Below are 24,396 nucleotides of genomic sequence, written 5' to 3'. Positions count from 1 at the left end.
CTGGAATCTCACAAAAAAAGATTCAGAAGTGTCAGGATTCTGAGTACACATGACGTCCAGGCTGGATGGTCATGTGTATTCATTATCAGGACACTAGTAATGTTAGGGCTTGTGTATGAGGCTGCACATAGCGATATATCTATATCGCTAGTGCAGTGTAAATGAATGGAGAGGAGTGCATGATGCTGATTGGTCAGCGTCATGCACTCCTCTGTACAACGCCCACTTGGTCGAAAGTAAAAGTATGCCCACTTGGGCATTAAGAAAGCTCATTAGCATAAACCAAAATCGCTCCTAACGTGAAAAAAGATCGTTTTTTTTAAATAAAAAGCATTTCTGTCACCTACATTACAGCGCCGATCTCCTTATATAGGAGATAGAGCACTTATAATGTGGGGACAGAGTCTCTTTAAATGTATCTGCTTGTAAGACAGGCAGTTATACCACACAAAATTGCTGCTAATTAACATCCCCCATATGTCTACTTTAGATTGGCATCGTTTTTTGAACATCCTTTTTCTAGGCCGTTACAAGGCTTAGAACTTTAGCAGCAATTTCTCACATTTTCAAGAAAATTTCAAAAGGCTATTTTTACAGGGGCCAGTTCAGTTGTGAAGCGGATTTTAGGGCCTTATATATTAGAAGCTCCCATTAAGTCCCCCCCCCCATTTTAAAAACTTCACCCCTCAGAGTATTCAAAACCGCATTTAGAAAGTTTCTTAACCCTTTAGACGTTTCACAGGAATTAAAGCAATGTGGAGGTGAAATTTACACACTTCATTTTTTTGGGCAGAAATTATTTTTGAATCCATTTTTTTTGTAACCGAGTTTTACCAGAGAAATACAACTCTATATTTATACAGTTCTAGGAAATATCCCACATGTGACCCTAGTATGCTTATGGACTGAAGCACCGGCCTCAGAAGCATAGGAGCACCTAGTGGATTTTGGGCCTCCTTTTTATTACAATATATTTTAGACACCATGTCAGGTTTGAAGGGCTCTTGCGATGCCAAAACAATCGAAATCCCCCAAAAGTGACCCCATTTGGGGAAAGAGCACCATTTGGCTTTTGGAGCTCAAATTTAGCAGGAATGGTTTGCAGAGGCCATGTCGCATTTGCAAAGCCCCTGAGGGGACAAAACCGTGGAAACCTCCCCCCCCCCCCACAAGTGACCCCCTTTTGGAAACTACACCTCTTCAGGAAATTATCTAGGGGTATAGTGACCACAAATGTTTTTTGCAGAAATGATTGGAAGTAGGCTGTGAAAATAAAAATCTAAATTTTTGTTTTTTTTCAAAGAAAATGTAGGTTTAGCTATTTTGTTTTCTCCTTTCCACAAGGACTAAAGGAGAAAATGCACCACGACATTTGTAAAGCAATTTCTCCCGAGTAAAACAATACCCCACGTGGTCATAAATGGCTATTTGGACACAGTAGGGCTCAGAAGAGGAGCGCTGATTTGGCTTTTGGAGCACAGATTTCAGTGGATTGGTTTCTTGACACCATGTCGCATTTGCAAAGCCAATGAGGGACCAAAAAAGTGAAGCCGCCCAAAAAGTCACTCTATTTGGGAAACTACACCATTTGAGGAATTCATCTAGGTGTAGTGCACATTTTGACCCCACAGGTGTTTCATAGATTTTTATTAGAATTGGGCAGTGAAAATAAAAACAATCCTTTTTTCTTCAATAAGACGTAGCTTTAGCTCAATTTTTCATTTTCTCAACAAATAAAGGAAATAAAAAGCACCCCAACATTTGTAAAGCAATTTCTCCCGAGTACGGCAATACCCCATTTTTGGTCATAAACTGGTGTTTGGGCACACAGTAGGGCTCAGAACGGAAAGAGCGCCATTTGGCTTTTGGAGCACAGATTTTCTGGATTGGTTTCTTGACACCATGTCGCATTTGCAAAGCCCCTGTGGGTTCAAAATCGTGCAAACCTGCCAGAAGTCAGCCCATTTTGGAAACGACACCCCTCAAGATATTCACCTAGGGGTGGTGTGAGCATGTTAACCCCGCAGGTCTTTTGCAGAAATTAGAGTGCACTCGATGTTGCAGAGTGAAAATGTTGTTTTTCCATAGATGTGCCAATATTTGGTGCCCAGCTTGTGCCACCATAACAAGACAGCTTTCTAATTTTTATGCTGTGTTTCCCAGTTTTAGAATCCCCTAACATGTGGCCCTAATCTTTTGCCTGGACATTCGACCAGGCTCATATGTGAAAGCGTACCATCTGAAGTTGAGGTATAATTTGGCGATTTACAAAGTATTGGTTCACGATTGCAGAGGCTCTGTTGTGAAATAATAAAAGAAACCCCTCAGAAGTGACCCCCATTTTGGAAACTATGCCCAAGGCATTTATTAAGGGGTGTAGTTAGCATTTTCTCCCCACAGGAATTTTCCTTAACCCGTTAGTGACCGACCCATCGTGTTTCTACGTCGGTCACTAACGGGCCTTAGTCCGATGCCATAGACTTTTTACGTCGTGGCATCGGAATAAGTAAACAGAGCAGGGAGCTGTCAGATCTCCGTGCTCTCAGCTGCTAGAGGCAGCTGAGGGCTGGGAGCGTCCCTGCTCTGCCGTGTGAGATCGATATTCGTATCGATTGCACACGTTTAACCCCTCAGATGCGGTGCTCGATAGCGAGCACCGCATCTGAGTGGTTTTGGAGAGAGGGAGGGAGCTCCCTCTCTCTCCCACCGACACCCGGCGATATGATCGCCGAGTGTCTGTGTCTCTAATGGCAGCCGGGGGTCTAATAAAGGCCCCCAGGCTGCCTGGAGTGATTGCCTGCTAGATCATGCCGCAGGCATGACCTAGCAGATGCCTGTCCGTGTTAAACGGACAGGCAGTAATACACTGCAATACAAAAGTATTGCAGTGAATTATAAATTGAATCGCATATTATAGTCCCCTAATGGGACTAGTAAAAAAAAAGTTTAATAAAGTTAATTAAAAAAAAAAAATGTGAAAAAAAATGAAAAACCCAGCTTTTCCCCTTACAAAATGCTTTACTATTAAAAAAACAAAATAAAGTTAAAAAGTTACACATATTTGGTATCGCCGCGTCCGTAACGACCCCGACTATAAATCTATTACATTATTTAACCCGCACGGTGAACGCCGTAAAAAAAATAATAAAAACTATGGAAAAATTGCTGTTTTCTGTGAATACTGACTTTAAAAAAATTTAATAAAAAGTGATCAAAAAGTCGCATCTACTCCAAAATGGTACCAATAAAAACTACAAGTCGTCCCGCAAAAAAAAAGCCCTCATACAACCGCATCGGCGAAAAAATAAAAACGTTGCGCCTCTTCAAATATGGAGACACAAAAACAAATAATTTTGAAAAAAAAGCGTTTTTACTGTGTTAATAAAAGTTAATCAATAAATATGTACCTAAAAATGGTGCTATTAAAAAATACAACTTGTCCCGCAAGAAACAAGACCTTATACAGCTATGTCGACGCAAAAATAAGAAGGTTATAGCTCTTTGAATGCGACGATTGAAAAACGTAAAAAATAGCTTGGTCATTAAGGTCCAAAATAGGCTGGTCATTAAGGGGTTAAGTGATTGCGCTGTTTGTGCAAAGTAAACATTTACATTTTTCCCTAGATATGCTATTTCAGTGGCAAATATGTCGTGCCCAGCTTGTGCCACTGGAGAAACACCCCAAAAATAGTTGAAAGGGTTCAGGTTCACCCGGGTATGGCAATGCCATATATGTGGAAGTAAACAGCTGTTTGGGCATGCTGTAGGGTTCAGGAGGGAGGGAGCGCCGTTTGGATTTTGGAGCGTAGATTTTGCTTAGTAGCAGTTTTTGTTTGGAGTTTTACTGGTATATCAGTTTATAATGTGGGGGTACATATAAGCTGGGCAGAGTACATAAGGGGCATAGTCAGGTGGTATAATAATGGGGTAAAAAAATATCTTCGACATGTTTGGGCCCTCCCCTTCCTGGTTCCCTGATTTTAGTGCCTTGATAAATTTCTTCTTGAAACAGAAGAAATATTCCACTCGGCCCTGCACAACTGCATATTTTTCATTTCCTGACTTATTGGAGCCTTAACTAATTTTATTTTGACATAGACGTAGTGGTATGAGGGCTGTTTTTTTGCGTGACGAGCTGTAGTTATTATTGGTACTATTTTGGGGTACATGCGACTTTTTGATTATTTTTTTTTATCCTATTTTATGGGAGGCATACTGACTAAAAAAACAGCAATTCAGGCATAGTTTTTGTCTATTTTATACAGCGTACACCATGTGTTATAAATTACGTGTTAACTTTGTTCTGCGGATCAGTACGATTCTGGCGCTTTTTGTTTTACAACTTTTTGCACGATAAAATTACTTTTGTAAAAAGAATGTGGTGTTTTTTTTTCTGTCGCCATGTTGGGAGAACCATAACTTTTTTTTATTTTTTTGTCGACGGAGCTGTATAAGGGCTTGTTTAGGTACCGTTTTTGGATACATCACTACTTCTTTTTTTTTTTTTTTTTTATTCCACTTTTTGTAGAGCAAAGTGACCAAAAAACTGAAATTCTGGCATTGGTTTTTAAGTTAATAAATAATATATTATTTTTATATGTCAGGCCGTTACAGACGCGGCGATATCAAATATGTATGGTTTATTTATTTTTTCAATAATCAAGGGCTTGGTAAGGGAAAAAGGGCGATTGTGCTTTATTTTATTACTTGAACCTTTATTCTACAACTTTTTTTTTTCCCACTTTTCTTTAGTCCCACTAGGGGAATGGAAGGTCCAACTGTCAGTTTTTTTTTTCTAATACATTGCACTACCTATGTAGTGCAATGTATTAGATCTGTCAGTCGTTCACTGACAGCAAGTCGATTAGGCTTTGCCTCCGGGCGGGGCCTAATCGGCTTCCATAATGGCAGAGCAGGAGGCCATTGTTAGGCCTCCTGTTGCCATAGCAGCAGTCGGCAGCCCTGCGATTGCATGGCAGGGCTGTCGATCTGCTACCAACCTCTAAGATGCAGCAATCTCTTTCGATCGCCGCATCTAAGGGGTTAATGGCAGGAATCGGATCTATCTCCGGTTCTTGCCGTTACAGGTGGATGTCAGCTGTAACATACTACTGACATCCACCGCTGATGACGCTTGCTCAGCTCATGAGCCGGTGCCATTTTACTGCCGGCTACGGAAGACCTTTAGGCCCAGCGTCAGGGCGGGGGCCTGAAAGGCTTCCGTGCTAGGCATACCGGGAGGGTAGTGTTAGGCCTCCGGTTTCCTTTGCAGCCAATGGCAATTTCATTGCTGGGGTGCCGATGAGCTGCAAACCCCTTAAATGCAGCGATCGCTTTTGACCGCTGCATTTAAAGGGTTAATGGCGGGGATCAGAGAAAACTTCGGTCCCCGCCATTACCCCAGGGTGTCAGCTGTAACATACAGCTGACATCCGGGGATGATGACACGGACTCTGCTTCTGAGCCCGTGTCATCCATTTGTCGTATAGATGACACTAGCTTTCCATGACGTATCCATTTGAAAAATGTCGGGAAGGGGTTAAGCGGACCATTTAGGATGATTTAAGGCCCTTTTACATCGGCCGGTGCAGTGAAATATCGTTCGTCGGCGTTCGTTTGCTCCTGTAACACGGAGCCATAGATGGGAACGAGCGGTCGTTACTCTGATCGCTCGTCCTCATACGTTCATATCATGTCGGCAGTACGTCTCCCTGTTTACACAGGGAGATGTGCCGTCGACAACAATTAATAATTCACTTTTTTAACCCCTTAGTGACCAGCCTATTTTATGCCCTAATGACTAGCTATTTTTTTTGTTTTTCTATAGTCTCATTCAAAGTGCTATAACTTTTTTTATTCTTCCGTCGACATAGCTGTATGAGGACTTGTTTTTTGCAGGATTAGTTGTACTTTTTAATGGCACCATTTTGGTGTAGATATCATTTTTCGATTTTTAACTTTTTTTTGGGGTGGGAATAGAAGAAAACACTGATATTCCCCCCTTGTTCTATGCATTTTAAATTTACGCTATTCACTGTGCGGCGAAAATAACCTGTTACCTTTTATTCTATGGGTCCTTACGACGATACCACATGTATAGGTTTTTTATGTTTTAGCGCTTTTGCACAATAAAAACTCTTTATGCATAAATAAATAATTTTAGTTCAAGTCTTTCCAAGAGCCGTAATTTTTATTTTTTCCCGTGAATGTAGTTATATGTAGGGCTTGTTTTTTGCGGAACGAGATGTAGTTTTGATTGGTACTGTTTTGGGGTACGTGGGACTTATTGATTAACTTTTATTATGACTTTTTGGGGGGCAATGGAAAAAAATAGCAATTTCGCCATTGTTTATGGCGCTTGTTTTTTGTGGTATTCATCGTGCGGTTTAAATTATATATTAACTTTATTGTTTGGGTCATTACGGTTGCAGCGATACTATGTATGTGTAGTTTTGTTTTTTTACACTTTTACTGAATAGAACCACTTTTTATGGAAAAAAGTTTTTGTTTTTTTACTGCAATTTTTTTATTAATTTTTATTTTACGTTACTGTATTTTTAGTCCCGCTAGGGGACTTTACTATGCGATCGCTGCTATAATGGTTTGGTATACTTCGTATACCAAAGCATTATTGCCTGTCAGTGTAAATCTGACAGGCAATCTATTCGGACGTGCCTCTGGCACGTCATAATAGGCATATGCCCAGGGCAGACCTGGGGGCTTTTATCAGGCTCCCGGCTGCCATGACATCCCATCGGAGGCCCACGATTGCATTTGGGGGCCGCCGATGGGTGAGAGGGAGCTCCCTGCCTCTGCAAATTAACTAAATGCCGCGGTCGGTATTGACTGCAGCATTTAACGGGTTAAACGGCCGCAATTAAAGTAAACTTTGATCGTGGCCGGTGGAGCAGGAGCCCGGCTGTCATTAGACAGCCGAGACCCAGCCTGCACGGGATACCATTACAGGGTGTAGACTGGGCCGCCGTGAAAAGAGGGCGGCCTAGCCTAAGGCCCCTTAGTGACCGCCGTGAAAATGCGTATTGGTGGTCACTAAGGGGTTAAAATAATACGACCAGCAGCTGATCGAGCATCTTACTGATGATCGCCCTGTGTAAAATCCCCTTTACAAATCAAAACCTCCATTTAGCCTGTTATCTAGAACTGTAAAAGATTGACAATGATGATCTTGTATATTCTATTTGAAATAACAGAACTTTAAAAAAAAAACTAAAAATGCATGCCCTATTTGCAAGTGACGTGTATATTTTCAAGTTCCGCCAAACAATGAAGTGTCCTGCATTCTCAAAACCCTCCCCAACCCCTCTCCTCTGCTGTTGATTGATGGATCTACTGGTCTGGTGTCATAACCTCTGCTAAGGACCGGTAGAGACTTCAATCCAGAACGCAGGTGTTGGGGAGGGTTTACATCAGAGAACGCAGAACACTTATCGGCCACGCTCTGGCCGTGGATTCCGCCATCTCAAAACCTCTAACATCACTATCCATAAATGGACAGTGACGTCAGGGGCTGCTCCAGGTCGGGGGGGGGGGGGGGCGATATCTACAGGGGGATGTGTGGCACTATCTACGGGGGGCACTTTGTGGAGACTGGCGCTACCTACAGTCTGCACTGTGGCGTTATGTGAAGTGTTTGGTGCTATCTACAGTGGTGCTGTGGCACCATGTGGAGACTGGAGTTATCTACAGATGGCGCTGTGGCACTATGTTCGAGTGTTTGGCACTATCTATAGATGGCACTATGAAGACTGGTGCTATCCACAGATGGTGCTATCTGCTGTGGTGCTATCTGGGTGTGTTGGCACTGGCACTTATGTGGGCACTATCTACAGTGGGCACGGTGGTACTATCTAGAGTGGGCGCGGTAGTGGTTTCAGGGAGTTGGGACAAAAAAAACTTGACACATGAAATTCGTCAGTGTTTTTTTTTTTCACGGCTGTGAAAATGGATGGCAAACGGCCGTTAATACCGTTAAGTCAGTTGGCCAATTCCTTCCCTTACACAGAATTAGGAAGTAAAGGCCCTTTTACACGGGCCAATTATTGGTCAAACGAGCGTTCAAGTGTAAACAGGGCAACGATCAGCCGATGAACGAGCAAACACCCGTTTTTGCAGCAATAAATATCATCGTTGTCTGCAGCACATCTCCCTGTGTAAGATAGTAGACATGCATTATAAAAAGCTAAGAGATCTCCACCTAGCAAACATTTTATAGTCTGTCCTTTTGGATGGGCCATAAATGTCGTGCCGGAATCCCCTTTAAACCAAGTATGATAATCTATTTCCAAATCTCATTTACATCAATGTTAACCATAGATAATTGTATTCATAGTCAAGATTTCTTTAAGTTCCTTGTGACATTCCTGTCTCAAGTCAGAGGGGAAAATATTCTGTAATGTATGCTTTTGTTTTTCTGTATTTGTTTACAGGTCTAGTTGTATGTACGGTACTTGCTGTCTTTGGGGGAAGACGTATTCTATAGGCTTCTTACGCTTTTGTAAACAGGTGAGTTTGCAGTGTGGTTCTGGTCTTCTACCAAACACGTTCCAATTTCGATGTAGTGTTATTTACACGTTTTCTAATACAAATTTTAAGTTAATATTTCTAAAAATCGCAATAGATGTAATGATTTGTATTTTAACAAAAGAAAGTTCACATTTTTTATTTTCATCATGCAAAAGTTGCAATAAAGTAATAATGTTAAAGGGTAACTAAACTTTCAAAAAAACTTCTGACGTCAGAAGTTTTGATCGGTGAATGTCCAAGCACGGAGACCCCAACCGATCGCTAAAACAAAGATCAGGTGAGTGCTGAGTCCATTCGTTTCTGATCCGTTTTTCTCGGAAAGCTGAACAATTATTGTATGGGCTTAAAGAGGCTCTGTCACCAGATTTTGCAACCCCTATCTGCTATTGCAGCAGATAGGCGCTGCAATGGAGATTACAGTAACGTTTTTATTTTTAAGAAACGAGCATTTTTTGCCAAGTTATGACCATTGTTGTATTTATGCAAATGAGGCTTGCAAAAGTACAACTGGGCGTGTTTACAGTAAAAGTCCAACTGGGCGTGTATTATGTGTGTATTATGGGCATGTTTACTTCTTTTACTAGCTGGGCGTTCTGACGAGAAGTATCATCCACTTCTCTTCAGAACGCCCAGCTTCTGGCAGTGCAGACACACAGCGTTTTCTCGAGAGATCACGCTGTGTCGTCACTCACTTCCTGCCCCAGGTCCTGCATCGTGTCGGACGAGCAAGGACACATCGGCACCAGAGGCTACAGTTGATTCTGCAGCAGCATCTGCGTTTGCAGGTAAGTCGATGTAGCTACTTACCTGCAAACGATGATGCTGCTGCAGAATCAACTGTAGCCTCTGGTGCCGATGTGGCCGACACGATGCAGGACCTGGGGCAGGAAGTGAGTGACGTCACAGCGTGATCTCTCGAGAACACGCTGTGTGTCTGCACTGCCAGAAGCTGGGCGTTCTGAAGAGAAGTGGATGATACTTCTCGTGAGAACGCCCAGCTAGTAAAAGAAGTAAACACGCCCAGATGTAACGAACACAATACACGCCCAGTTGGACTTTTGCAAGCCTCATTTGCATAAATACAAAAATGGTCATAACTTGGCCAAAAATGCTCTTTTTAAAAAAAATAAAAACGTTACTCTTATCTACATTGCAGCGCCGATCTGCTGCAATAGCAGATAGGGGTTGCAAAATCTGGTGACAGAGCCTCTTTAATAGAAAGTCTATGAGCGGCGGGCGTGGCTTTGGCATGGCGGTGTGAGGACGTGTTGCTCTGGAGCTCCGGACCCCGCTTACAGTAAATCGCCCGTACGGGCTCACTAACCTGATCCCTGCACACGATAACAAAGGGGAGAAGTCGTAAGAGCCACTCGGTCACTTCTGGCGCCTCATCCATCAGCCGGTACCTTCGCTCCACTCAGGACGGAGCTTCTCCGCCGCGGGCATCCATTCCTCTTTCAGGCCGCAGCCGGACCCCGCCACCACGTTGGCGCTCGCCGCCCTCCTACACCGCTGAGCCGGTAAGACCGCACAGCAGCTCCCAGGCCTCTGACTCGATCAGCATGTCCACGGAGGTAGCGCAGGGAGCAATGGGCTTTCGCGGATCAGTACCCCCAGATCCGGCGGAAGATTTTCCTCCTCTCCAGCTCCAAAACGTGGCAGGGCGAGGACCGCATGTCCTCGCAGGGAAGTACAGCCCCGGCGCCATCTTGTCAGGCCACCTCGCAGCAGCATCCCTCTCCGGACTTTCAGCAGTTTACTCAGGGGACGCCTGCAATTTTGAGGGGTTCGTTCACTCCGCCGGCGGGTTTGGGGCATCATCAGACGGCTCATTCCCCGCTCTACATGGAACGGACCCTTGCGGAATTGTGGGAGATGGTGCGGGTGCTCCACACCAAATCTGATTTGGACCTACGACTCTCGCACCTGGGAGAGAAGCACAACAAGGCCATTGGCGCGGTCTCGCAGGAGGTACGCTCCCTGGCCGCGCGGGTAGAGGCCTTAGAGCGCCATAATTCTGTCCAGACTATGGACATCTCCGTACTGTCCCGCACCATGGACACTCAGTCCACTCAAATGCGAGACTTCTCATTGCACCTCGACGATGTAGAAAACGGGGAGAAGAAATAACCTGAAATTACGGGGCACACCGGAATCTGTGCCCCCGGATGGCTTATATGGTGCAGTACGCATATTTTTAACAAACTCCTGGACAGGCCACGTGATATGGCCATTGAAATGGACAGAGTTCACAGGTTGGCGGGCCCACGGGCTAGAGAGGGTTACCGCCCGCGGGACGTCATATGTAGAGTTAATTTCTACAAGCAGAAGGAAGATATCGCTTGGAGAGCTTGGGAGAAGGGGACCGTTCCCTTTGAGGGTTCGGAGATCACCGTCCTGCCAGATGTTTCCAGGTTGACCCTCCATATTCGGCGGACAGTTTGCCCTCTGTTGGAGGCCACTAAGGCGGCAGGAGCCACCTACAGATGGGGACACCCCATTTCATATTATTCTTCGCAGACAAGGACATTCATTTGCTGTCAGGTCTCTGGGGGACCTAGAGGCCTTTCAATTCTTGGAGATTTCCCTGGTGCAGATACCGGACTGGACGGAACCCCCGGAAGCACTCTTCACCAGGGGAGGTCCTTACCAGGATTATGTGCGCCCACCCCCGTCTCGCTCCAGAGATATCCTGAGCGATTTCAGGACCCCCGGACGGCGTTCTCCTCGCAGAGACTGACTGTCCTTCATTTATGCTGAGTGTTCCGTCTGAGGGCATAGGCCACGGTTGGCCTGTTGTTTGCACTTAACCCCCCCTTTTTTCTGCAGATGACCATCCGAAGATACTCAGGACGGCTTGACTGGCGGATTTAACCGGGACTTTTTGTTCAGTATGTTATCTAAGGGTTGCACAAGTGGGGATCTGCAGCTAGATGGTTAAGCAGGGCTGGGAGAGTTGTAACGATAGTTTATTGGGTGTGTCCGGGGTTCCGCTGAGCTTCATTGTTTATTGTTAGTCTTCCTATAACCATATTTGAGGAATTGTGTCTGTAGCGCCGCTGCCATTCTTTGTTCCCCACTAGGGTCCCGTGTTGCTGTGTCGCGGTCGGTGGGTTTTCCTTCCGAGGGCGACACAGCCCACGACGAGTTGTTGAGGGGTTTTGCACTCCGCTAGTAGAGGGGTAGTGCAGTTTCGTTGCTCCGGATCTTTGTGCGCCCTTGAAGGGGTCTTTTTTTTTTTTTTTTTTTTTTTTTTTTTCTCTTTCTCTTCTGTTTCCCTTTTTCCCTCTGTCATCCCCTACCCCTCTTAACATGTCTGCCTTAACCATTGTCTCCTTGAATGCGCAGGGCCTGAATATCCCTGAAAAGAGGTCCTCCATTCTCCGTCTCTGGAAGAAAAAAGCGCAAGTCGCCTTCCTACAGGAGACCCACTTCCGGTACGACAACGTACCGAAACTTGACGATTTCAACTTCCCGGAGGGTTATCATAGTACATCCCCTGACTCCAAGACTAAGGGGGGTCTCCATCCTGATTTCTCGCTCTCTTCCCTGGGAACATCTGGAGACATGCACTGATGGAGCAGGTCGGTACCTCTTTGTGAAAGGTAGGCTGGATAACACCTTGTTCACTCTGGCCTCGTACTACCTCCCTAACACCGGTCAGGTTGCATTTTTAGAACGGGTGTTGGTCGCGTTGGATGACTTTCTGGAAGGCACTCTGATACTGGGGGGAGACTTGAACACCACTTTAGATCCCACGATAGACTCCTCAAGGGGACATTCATCCTTATCCAGAGCGGCACATCGTCGAATGCGTCAGCTGTTGCGTGAGCACCAACTGGTCGACTCATGGCGGCTTATGCATCCCTCGACCAGGGACTATACTTTCTTCTCGGCCCCTCACAATTCATATTTCTGTTTAGACTATTTATTTTTACGTCACTCCCACCTCCCTGACCTCGCATCTGCCTCCATAGATAACATCACGTTTTCGGACGTTTTCTTATCATTCTCTCCCTTACTCTGCCGAAGGCGCGCCCTCGTTCCTGGCAGTGGCGTTTGAATGAAGCGCTCCTGCAGGATTCAACGGTGGTGTCCGAGATCCACAGGGATCTCACTGAATATTTTGCTAATAAACACCGCATCAGGGGTGGACCCACTTTGCGTAAGAGAGGCACATAAGTGTGTGGTGCGCGGTTCCTTCATTCGTATTGGGGCCAAATTGAAGCGGGAGCGGGTGGCACATCTCAGGGAACTCCTGAACCGCATACACACGTTGGAACAGTCGCATAAGGTCACGCAGGATCGGGTGGTGGGAGCGGAATTGGGGCAGTTGAGCGAGCAGGTTCGCTCGCTCTGTCTTTCCAAAGCTAGAGCCTCCTTAGTTAAATGTAGAAGGCATTTTAAGGAGTAATAAACCGGGTAGATCTGTGGCTAGGGCATTGATGAAGTCACGAATGCGCACCTATGTCCCTCGGGTACAGGGTCGACACAGGCAGCTTCCACATGACATCTCGGAGACCTTTCGGGCCTATTATCACTCTCTTTATAATCTTCCTGGCCCCCCCCCCTGTAGGGGGTCACATGGAGAGGACTGAGTCATATCTCCGGTCCTCAGGGATGAAATGTATCCCACAGGAGGCTACTGCCGCACTGGAGGCTCCTATTTCCCTGGAGGAGTGGTCGTGGGCACTGAAAGACTCGCCTTCGGGAAAGGCGCCGGGCCCAGATGGGTTCTCATTGCCTTATTATAAGGCCTGTTCGGAACTGCTTTCACCTCATTTTCTACATGCATTCAATTCGCTCACGGAGGGGAGGACCCTCCCTAAGGACATGCTAAGGGCACATATCACGGTGATACCCAAAGAAGGGAAGGACCCATCCTTGTGCCAGAATTATCGTCCCATATCATTATTGAATGTCGACTTGAAGCTGTTTGCAAAAATTTTGGCACACAGGATGACTCCGCTATTACATGATGTGATTCATAATGACCAGGTGGGCTTTATGCCATTGAGGGAGGCTCGGGATAACACTACGCGGGCTATTAATTTGATGTATCAGGCGGCCGTCATGTCCCTGCCCACATGCTTCCTCTCTACGGATGCAGAGAAGGCCTTCGACAGGGTCAACTGGGATTTTATGTTGGCTACACTGCGGCATGTGGGGCTGGGTTCCCATACGATGCAGTGGATTTCGAGTCTCCACCTTAACCTCTGCCGTGGGTGAGGAGTAAACGGCCACTTCTCCTCCTCGCTCGCTATCTCCAACGGCACAAGGCAAGGTTGTCCCTTGTCTCCCTTAATTTTCATTGTGTGTTTGGAGCCTTTTTTGTGCCACATTCGCTCCAATCCGGACATAGCGGGTGTTTCTTTGGGAGGACAGTGCCATAAGGTGGCTGCCTATGCGGATGACCTGCTCTTTTTTCTCACTGCCCCCAGAATCTCCTTGCCCAACGTTTTGGCGGAGCGGAGTAGATACTCGAAACTTTCTAACTTTAAGATTACCAGAAATCGAGGGCTCTCAACATCTCATTGCCGCAGTCCCTGGTGGATGAGCTGTCGGAGTCTTTCTCTTTTAAGTGGGCCAGGGACTCTCTTAAATACCTGGGGGTTCGGCTAACCGGGGACCTATCTCGCCTTTACGCGGTGAATTACCCTCCGCTTCTTCAACGGGTGAAGAGCGATTTTAGATTCCTGGACGTCTGGCACCTTCACCTGGTTTGGTAGATGTGCCATCTTCAAGATGAACATTCTGCCCCGGATTTTGTATCTCTTACAGGCCTTGCCGGTACATGTCCCACGTCCCTTCTTCCAAGCCCTGTTGTCCCTACTCCACAGATTTATATGGGTGGGGAAACCAGCGCGCATTGCGCGGTCCCTGCTTTTTCGTGCCAAGTTTGATGGTGGCATTGGTCTCCCAGATTTTGTCTCCTATCACCAGGCCTCCCATTTGGCACGAATATTGGACTGGTTCAGGCACACGGGGTTCAAAGAGTGGGTGTCTATGGAACGGTCCTTTTTTGAGGTCCCGTTGCAGGCCCTACCCTGGTTAGGCACACATGTCCCCCTCTCGGTTCGAATGCATCCGACAATAGGGCCCACCCTGGCGGTCGCGTCCCGGCTCTTCCCTCGGAAGGAGATCTCTCCGTTCCCATCGCCCTTGTTACCTATCTTGGGCAACCCGGGACAGGAGGGGGGCCCCTTCCGACACTGGTTGAGGGCGGGCAAGGGCTATGCGGATAATTTTATACAGGATTCGGCCTGGATGACCGGTTCACAGCTGTTATCCTTGTCAGAACCCATCTCCTTTTCCGCCTGGCAGGTCACCCAGTTAAGACATTTCATTACATCTCTATCTAACCCTCAGGCATATTTGTGAGACTACACACCTTTCGAAAGACTATGCAGGGGCACGACCTCGGTGCGCCACTCATTGTCCAGGCTCTATGCGCTGCTGATCTCCCCCTCTACCCTTTCCACACCTTCCTATTTGAGTTGCTGGGAGAGGGACTTAGGTCTTACATTCACTGCAGAACAGACGGATCGTCTGTTTACTATGTCACACAAATCATCCATGGCCAGCCGAATTCAAGAAGCAGGATTTAAGATCCTGTCGCGTTGGTATAGGGTGCCTTCCAGATTGCATGCAATGATTCCGGCGGTCTCTCCGTTGTGTTGGAGATGTGGGGGCCAGGTGGGCACGATTTTGCATATCTTTTGGAAGTGCCCGCAGCTGTCAGACTTTTGGGCTGAGGTGTGGCGCATTTCATCTAAATTTACGGACTTTGCTCTTCCGCGTTCTCCGGCTCTGTTCCTGCTCCATTTGTGCGAGGTCCCCTTATCTACATACCGACGCTCGGTGGTTCGCCACTTGGTGAATGCTGCTAGGGCTTGTGTTCCCGTGTTATGGAGACAAACCTGTCCACCTACAGTGGGCATGTGGTTCGGCAAGATTCAGGAGATCATGAGAATCAATGAGAGGGGCTCATGCCAAATTTATCCAAACGTGGCGTGAGTGGATTCGATTCCAATCATCCGTGGAGTATAGGACCATTATGGCCTCCTGATGCGCTTCCTAGATTTATGTGTGTGAGGTCAGATTCCTCCCTTTCCCTTTCTCTCTGCCCCCCCCCCCCCCTTCTTTTCTGTTCTCCTTTATTTCTAGTCTGTCCTTCTTTGGTTTTATGCATGGCTGCTGGTTCGGGATGTATAAAATTTAAAATTTGCTGTTTTTTCCAGATTGATGCAGATGACGGTCAGAGCTGTGTATTGTATCTCTTGCATTGCACTTGTTATCATACTTACTGGCCTGTGAGCCGATGTCTGTGCTGTTTATGTCGGCACTATCTTGTCGTTGTTTGAAAAATGAAAATAAAAGAATTTATAAAAAAAGAAAGTCTATGAGCCCGTACACCAATTGCTCGGCTTTCTGTGAAAAGTCTATTATAAACTAAGCGGCTCAGCGCTCACCCATCGTTTTAGCGATCGGTGGGGGTCTCCGTGCTCAGAAATAACATTGTAGTTTGGGTCGTTCCGAACGCGGTGATACCAAATATGTGTACTTCTTTTTATTTATTTTTTTTTTTTTTACGTGTTCAATTGTTCTTCCGTAATTTTTGTCTGAATCCAAAGACACAAAAAAGGAAAACTGTAATTGTCTTGATGTTAGAAGATTGGTTTTACAATGTTTACAGGTTACTGCAGATTGGCGGAAAGACTCCAACTTTCTTGTCCAATTTGGGGGAAAAAATAAACGCCAGACGACCTCAAAAGCTACCATTGCTAGATGGATTAAAACAACCATTCAAGACTGTTCTTCTCTTGAGGGAAAATCAGTTCCTATAAATCTCAAAGCCCACTCCACCAGGTCAACCGCTTCATCATGGGCAGAAAGGGGGGGGGGGGCTCCTTAGACCAGATTTGTACTGCAGCTATTTGGGTTAGCTCCCTTACCTATGCAAAGCTTCCAGCAGAATCTTGGCAAATTACTCCAAGTGGTAGTCCCACCCTAAACCATCTCATTTGGTATTCACCTAGTGTGCCGTCATGGTGGACGAAGTGGAAACCGAATTACCTGTAAGACTAAAGCCTCATTTACACGAGCGTAATATACGCGCGTGCTTTTCACGCGTGTCGTACGCACCTATATTACTCTATGTGGCAGTGCAGACAATGCGTGAATTTTGCGCTGCGCGAGTGCGTTGCGTAAAACTCACGACATGTTCTATAATCGTGCGTTTTTCGCGCATCACGCACCCATTGAAGTCAATGGGTGCGTGAAAACCACGCATGCCGCACAGAAGCACTTCCGTGCGAACTGCGTGATTCGCGCAAGAGCTGTCAAAAGGATGAATGTAAACAGAATAGCACCACGTGCTTTTCTGTTTACAAACATCCAAATGGAGTGTCAAATCAGAGATGAGCGCACCGAACTTCACGGGGTTCGGCCGAACTCGTTTTGACCGAACCCGGCAAAAAAAATTCCGGTATGCGACGTCAGGAGACAGTCACTGTCCACGGTGCTGAAAGAGTTAAACTGGTTCAGCACCCTGGACAGTGACTTCCGATCACAATATACATGAACGTGTAAAAAAAAAGAAGAAGTTCTGACTTACCGATAACTCCCGGCTTCTTCCTCCAGTCTGACCTCCCGGGATGACAATTCAGTCCAAGTGACAGCTGCAGCCAATCACAGGCCAATCACAGGCTGCAGCGGTCACATGGACTGCCGCGTCATCCAGGGAGGTGGGGCCGGATGACAAGAGAGGGACGCGTCACCAAGGCAACGGCCGGGAGACCGGACTGGAGGAAGCAGGAAGTTCTTGTTAAGTATGAACGTCTTTTTATTTTTATTTTTATTCACAGGTTGGTGTATATTGTGATCGGAATTCACTGTCGAGGGTGCTGAAAGAGTTACTGCCGATCAGTTAACTCTTTCAGCACCCTGGACAGTGACTGACGTCGACTTGCCTCATCTCTATGATGGCGGCTGCACGAAAATCACGCAGCCGCGCATCATACACTGATGACACACTGAGCTGTCAAGTGCCTTTTGCGCACGCCAAACGCTGCATTTTTTTGCCTGCGCAAAACGCACACGCTCGTGTAAATGAGGCCTAATTCTTATTTTTGAGGATAAACTCTAGCGTGGACCTGCAGGGATATTGGGTATTACCTCATAACTGCCCTAAAGCACCACAGATATTACCATATAACCAATAAAACCTTCACCAGCCTAGACCAAGAGGATATTTGCTATTAACACCTAAATCTTTCCAGACCACCAGGAATACTTTCTCTAACCCCTTTATCACTTGTGTTGATTCCTGATATACATCATCATTATTTCTATAATATAATATAAAAATCCTATCCACATGATGTATCTGTAATACACAAAGTTGTACTTTTCTAATCGAATTAGTAGAATACTGGTATCTATTACTTCTAACATTTTATTTGTTATATTATATCAATGTTTTTTTATATTGTTTTGGCATCGTAGGCAACCCTGCAGTTTTGTGTGGTTAAACCGCTAATGGCAGCTATCACAGTAATACTCCAAGCTTTTGGAAAATATCGGGATGGTGATTTCAAGTAAGTACTAAATGTGTTTATTATTGTTCTGTCCATAATATGCGGTGCTATACAGCATTGTTCTGTAATGGGTGCTGTATATCGCACTGTATTTAACCCTAGAAGCAAAGCAAACCGTTCTTCTAGGTGAGAATATGGTGCAAGCTATGGCATTTGCTGGAACATGCTGTGAAAATATAGCACTATGCATAACCCCCTTTTAAAAGCCTGGCTGCTGTATTCAGAATCCCAAGTGATACGGATCCTGAATACGCCCATGAGCCTAACCGTGTGTGAAAATGCAGGCAAGCATGCTTCTCCATCACTGCTATACACCGCAGCATCTGTTGGGCCTGCAACTGCTTGGGGCTTACCTGGCTAAAAGTATGTGGATACATCACCATCACACAAACAGGTCCTTTTCAATGAATTAGAATATCATCAAAAAGTTAATTTATTTCAATAATTCAATTCAAAAAGGGAAACTCCTATATTCTATAGATTCATTACACACACACTGATCTTTTTCCAGCATTGTTTTTAAAGGGGAAGTGTCGCTAGAAAGGTTTTTTTTTTGTTTTTTTTTTAGTTAAACAGTTGGTATATACATGATTACACATTGTTCTAATTTTTTTTAATTTTTTCACAAGTAAGGAAATATTATAAATTAGATTCTAATTTATAAAATTTCCATGTGCTGGTCACTAGAGGGAGCAATTCCCAAAATTGCAGCATTGGCATGTGGTAAAGCAACCTCATTGCTTTATGCTGCAAAATTGGAGAAGACACTCGCTCTAGTGTGCTCAAACAATCCCCCTCCTTTATCCTGGCTACTGCCAGGAGAAGGGGGTGGGGGGGTTGAATGTTCAAACCTCCTACACTGTGTGCCGCCATTTTTTGAGCGAATGCACAGTGTAGTAGGCTTACATACAGTGGTAATCGCACAGTAAAACACAAACATACACAAACATAACTTACCTGCTCCTGCCGCCGCCGCTCCGTCCGCTCCCTCCACTCCTAGTCCTTGCTTCTGAACATATGTCCGGAAGCCGCGACCGGAATTAGTCCTCTTACTGTCCGGCCTCGGCTTCCAGTCCACATGAAAATGGCGCCGGATGTCGCTCGGCCGAAGACCTTCCTTTTGGACTGTGTGGGAGCGGTGCATGCGCCGTTCCCACACAGACGGCGTACACCATAGTGAATGGAACGGCTCCCGTTCGCATTCTCTATGGGGATGTATGTGCCGTATTCCATCTCTGTATGTGTCGTTAATCGACAAATACAGAGATTAAAAAAAAAATGGCAGCCCCCATAGTGAAGTAAAAAAAAAAAGGAAAAAAGTAAAACACAAAAACAAATAAATAAAATGTATTTTAATAATACACTAAAAGCAAATTTATATAAAAAAAATAATTTCCTGCGACACCTGTCCTTTAATGTTGAAGATTGTGGCTAGCAGTTAATAAAAACCCAAAATTTAGTGTCTCAGAAAATGTGAATATTATAAAAGCTCAATTTCAAAAATGATTTTTAAAACCGAAATGTAGGCTTACTGAAAAGAATGTAGAGTATATGCACTCAATACTTGGTCAGGGCTCCTTTCGCACGAATTACTCCATCTATGCGGAGTGGCATGGAGGCGATCAGCCTGTGGCACTGCTGAGGTGTTATGGAAGCCCCGGTTGCTTTGATAGTGGCCTTCAGCTCGTCTGCATTGTCGGGTCTGGTGTCTTCTCTTCCACTTGACAATACCACATAGATTCTCTATGGGGTTTAGGTCAGGCGAGTTTGTGGCCAATCAAGCACAGTGATACTGTGGTTATTAAACCAGGTATTGGTACTTTTGGCAGCGTGGGCAGGTGCCGAGTCCTGCTGGAAAATGAAATCAGCATCTCCATAAAGCTTGTCAGCAGAGGGAAGCATGAAGTGCTCTAAAATTTCCTGGTAGATGGCTGCGTTGACTTTGAACTTGATATAATACAGTGTACCAACACCAGCCGATGACACGGCTCCCCAAGCCATCACTGGCTGTGGAAACTTCACTCTGGACCGCAAGCAACTTGGTTTGAGTGCCTCTCCACTCTTCCTCCAGACTCTGGGACCTTGATTTCCAAATGAAATGCAAAATTTACTTTCATCTGAAAACAGGACTTTGGACCACTAAGCAACAGACCAGTCCTTTTTCTCCTTAGCCCAGGTAAGGCGCTTCTCACGTTGTCTCTGGGTCATGAGTGGCTTGACACAAGGAATGCGAGGAATTGTAGCCCATGTCCTGAATACGTCTGTGTGGTGGCTCTTGAAGCACCTACTCCAGCCGCAGTCTTCTCCTTGTGAATCTCCCCCAGATTCTTGAATGGCCTTTTCTTGACAATCCTTTCAAGGCTGCGGTTATCCTTGTTGCTTGTGCACCTTTTTCTACCACACTTTCTCCTTCCTCTCAACTTTCCATTAATATGCTTGGATACAGGGGGGCAGAGCTAGCGCTGAGACTGCATGGACGTGTCTCGCTGAGCTCCGTACATCCAACAGCCCTTCTACAGCCTACGACAGATTCTTGAACCACAAGGAAATCCGAGTTACATGTAAACCTGTGTCTAATATCGAAAACCTTCCCAGTATAGGGGTGCTGGAACTTGTTACCCTTCAGTATATTATTGCAATTACAGCAATTCAGACACGGAAAGTTTCCATTTTTAGGGGGGCAAAGCAACATTTGTGTATTTTCTTTTTACTACCGACGTCCGACTTAACCAGTGTATCTCTGATGTTCCTAGTCCTATGATAGGACATAATGGGTGGTATACTCAATGTGTCAATCTCATTGTGTCCCTTTCACCAATATTGGCCAATTCTTTCGCAGAATGTTACTTATGCGACCACTCAAGTTACCAATGGTTGATATAAAATGTATTCGTTCAACCTGTTTATTCTTATTTTTTGTTTCCAATGGATTAGTGTCTAATCTATCCCTGTGTTTCTGCACAAGATTCCTAGGGTATCCCCTCTTCTTAAATTTATTGCACATCTGTGTCAACCTAACCTGTTTCTGTGTTGTATCTGACACAATTCTATCAACTTGTAAAAGCTGACTCCATGGTAAAGATGGTTGCATAGTTACAGCATCTTTGACAATGACATTTATAATGGGTTTAACATGAGCCACAAGATGCGGGATCGATTTTATAATATGGCTTCCATACGTACCTGATTAGCAGTCTTCGCCGATTTGTTGAGTTGTAAGTGGATGAGACTCAACTCGCTGCTTCGACTGTGCCTCGGCGATTCACTGATTGTAGAGCATGCACAATGATATACTATGATCGGGCTGGGAGTCTGGTGAACTTCTCATTCTTTTTTGTCTGGTAGAACAATGATTGATCTAAATATATCAACTGGTTTATTGAAGATGTATTGTATGTCGTTTTTGTACACATTTTATTATTATGTAACCAGTCGATTGATGTAAATTGAACTAATGTATAATTCACCTGGGAGACACTGATCACGATTTTCACAGGTTGAAATGTATCGTGACTTTTTGTATTTACCTATTTAAAGATGATTCTTTTAGACATAAAGTTAGGCTTGAAAATACCCTACACTCACTATAGGTTGAAATGTTGCCTGTTTGCCGTTGATGTTTTGACAATAAAACCACTTTGAAGATCTGGAGACGTGTGCTATTGTCTTACTACTTCTCTTGGAACATCCTGTGGATATGTCACAAATGTCTCTTGTGTGAAAACCCCTTAAACAGAGCAGCTACGCAACGATTCTTCTACTGCCAGTCTGCCTTTAATAACCTCTTCAGAGCCCTGAAAGACCAAGAGAATAGAGGCCACAGGAACAATCTCCGTTTTCGTGGGGTACCGGAGTCTGTGCCCTCTGAAATCTGCACCAAGTATAGAACGAGAAATAGACAAAATGGTGTCTGCAACATCTTCAAAGGAGATATTGTACTTGAACGGGCTCACAGGGCGCTAAGCCCAAGACCCAAAACAAATGATCCCCCTAGGGACATAATCGGTTATCTCAACTTCAAAGTCAAGGACATGATCCTGATTAAATCCAGAAATGCTGCGCCTATATTGTTTGGAGATGCTGAGGTTTCGATTTTTCAAGACTTCACTGCAGTCACCTTACAAAAACGCAGGAAGCTTAAACCGCTTAATGGTTCTCTTGAGAAATAGACGAATACTCTGTAGATGGACATTCCTGTATGGGCTCACATTCTTGGTCGAGGGTCGTCCGCTCTCTAACTCCTCGATAAATGACCTGGATGATGTTTATGCTTACCTGGACGTTGCTCCATTACCTATTGAAGATTGGGACTCGATGTCAGATCTCTCCTATCTTCCTCAAGTCGCTCTGGTCAAAACTTTGGGAGCAGAATCCAGCCCCTAAATCTCAAAGAAGTCGCAAGAGATCCGGTCGCCTAACTCCCTGGAGACTAATCGAAGATAAAACTTTGTCTGATTTAGTTTCTCTCTACTGTTTTCTCCGCTTTTTGAAAATATGGTATCGTGTAACTAATGCCTTTTTAGTTTGTCTCATGCGTTATTTCCTCTGTTTTCCTAGACTGAGGTTTTATTATACATGTAGTGTCTCAAATTGCCGATAGTGTTTACTGCTTGGTACTATGATATTTTAACCCCCCCTTACTGCTCATGTTGCTGCTCCATATCGATGCGGTTATTGATATTGTGTACGCAGGTCTATATGATGTAATCTGGTCTACTTTTACTTTAATTATCCTGTTCCTGGGGTTGCCTTTAGACCTCTGGTTTGGCTCCTTTGGTTGGTATTCCCCATATTTTTTTGCACATGTGTAAAGGTGAATTCTCACTTGGTGAGGTGGATGGATACTTCATTCCATTATATGATGTTCTGAACTCGCTGTATTAGGTTGACTGGTTTAGCCTGCGCTCAGCCCCTTGGACGGTATTATTTGTTTTATTTTTTTCTCTAAGATTTTTTTTCTTTGCCATGGCTTCATTGAAAGTCATGTCCTATAATGTTAAGGGCTTTAATTCCCTTTCTAAGAGACGTCAGATTTTTTCATTTCTCAAGAAATCCTCTTGCGATGTTTTGATTCTCCAAGAAACACATTTTAGATTAAATCATTTTCCCCACCGGTCTTTCTCTTATTTCCCTAACTCGCATCATCATTGTTCGACTGGTTCTGCTTCTAGGGGGAGTGAGTGCAGGCTTTCTTCGCTCTGTCCTATTTGTTTATTCCTCTCATTTCTAAGAACGAACACCTGCCATCAGGATGTTGAAGGGTAGCAGGTTCTCAAACTATTACCTTTTGCTAATCTATATGCCCCGAACTCTGGTCAAATAGATTGGTTGTTAACAGTATTCACGTTATTAGAATCCTTCTCAGAGGGTATGGTCATTGTTGGTGGAGATATCAATCTAGTCATGGATCCACTCGTTGGTTCCTCCTCTAAAAAAATCAGCTCTCTCCTATAGAGCGCTGAATAGATTTAAATCTATGCTGGCTGGATATGGATTGGTTGATGATCGGTGATGCTTAAATCTGACTAGTTTAGATTATATGTTCTTTTCCCCTGTACAAGCCTTCTACCATAGACGAGATTATTTTTTTTCCTGCCTAACCCCTTCCTAAAATTTTGCTCTTGGTTCTCAATTGCACTCTGCTCACCCTCCAATTTTCCTGACCTTTCTTCTGCCTGATATGACTAAGCATACAGTTAAATGGTGTTTGAACTGCACTATTTTGAGCACTGCAAAAATTAAAGAAGATTTCCGATCCAAGTTAGAGTAATATTTCCAGCTAAACAAGACCCCCTGATGTCTCACCTAATGTGATTTGGGATGCTCATAAAGCATATATTCGGGGTCAATTTATTAATTACTGCTCCCATCTGCAGAGGGAGAGAACTAAATGTGGTGATTAATTAGTAGCTATAATAAGTACTTTTGAAAGACTTCATAAGGCTTCATTAGCCTTCACATTCAAAAGAATTGGCTTCCCTGAGGACTCAGTTGAAAAATGTTTTTTAATGAATCCTCTGCGAAATATTATATGCACTCTCAGCAGAGATTTTATGCACATGGTAATAGGGCTTCGAAATTTATCGCTAAGAGACTAAGACCGCGTTATGTGCATATGTTGAAGGACTCAAAGGGGACATTTGTGTACTCTTTTTAAACACATTGCCGAACTTTCTTCTTTTTATAAAGATTTATACAATTTAAAAGACAACTGTATCTCCCCCTTTGCGGATGGGAGATCGTTCCTTATTTC

General features: G+C 44.7%; 1 protein-coding gene across 3 annotated transcripts in view; it reads left to right on the top strand.

The window, feature by feature from the left end:
• TMEM184B (transmembrane protein 184B) overlaps positions 1 to 24,396 on the top strand; it is a 157,674-nt gene that overhangs the window by 100,280 nt on the left and 32,998 nt on the right. For all 3 annotated transcript variants that reach the window (XM_075833691.1, XM_075833690.1, XM_075833692.1), the window contains exons 6-7: positions 8,448 to 8,523; positions 18,052 to 18,143. In XM_075833691.1, the coding sequence (XP_075689806.1) occupies positions 8,448 to 8,523; positions 18,052 to 18,143 (168 nt within the window). The remainder of the gene's footprint in view (positions 1 to 8,447; positions 8,524 to 18,051; positions 18,144 to 24,396) is intronic.

Source organism: Rhinoderma darwinii, chromosome 7 (genome assembly GCF_050947455.1).
Source record: "Rhinoderma darwinii isolate aRhiDar2 chromosome 7, aRhiDar2.hap1, whole genome shotgun sequence".
Taxonomy (NCBI): Eukaryota; Metazoa; Chordata; class Amphibia; order Anura; family Rhinodermatidae; genus Rhinoderma; species Rhinoderma darwinii.
This window is presented reverse-complemented; position numbering and strand designations above follow the sequence as displayed.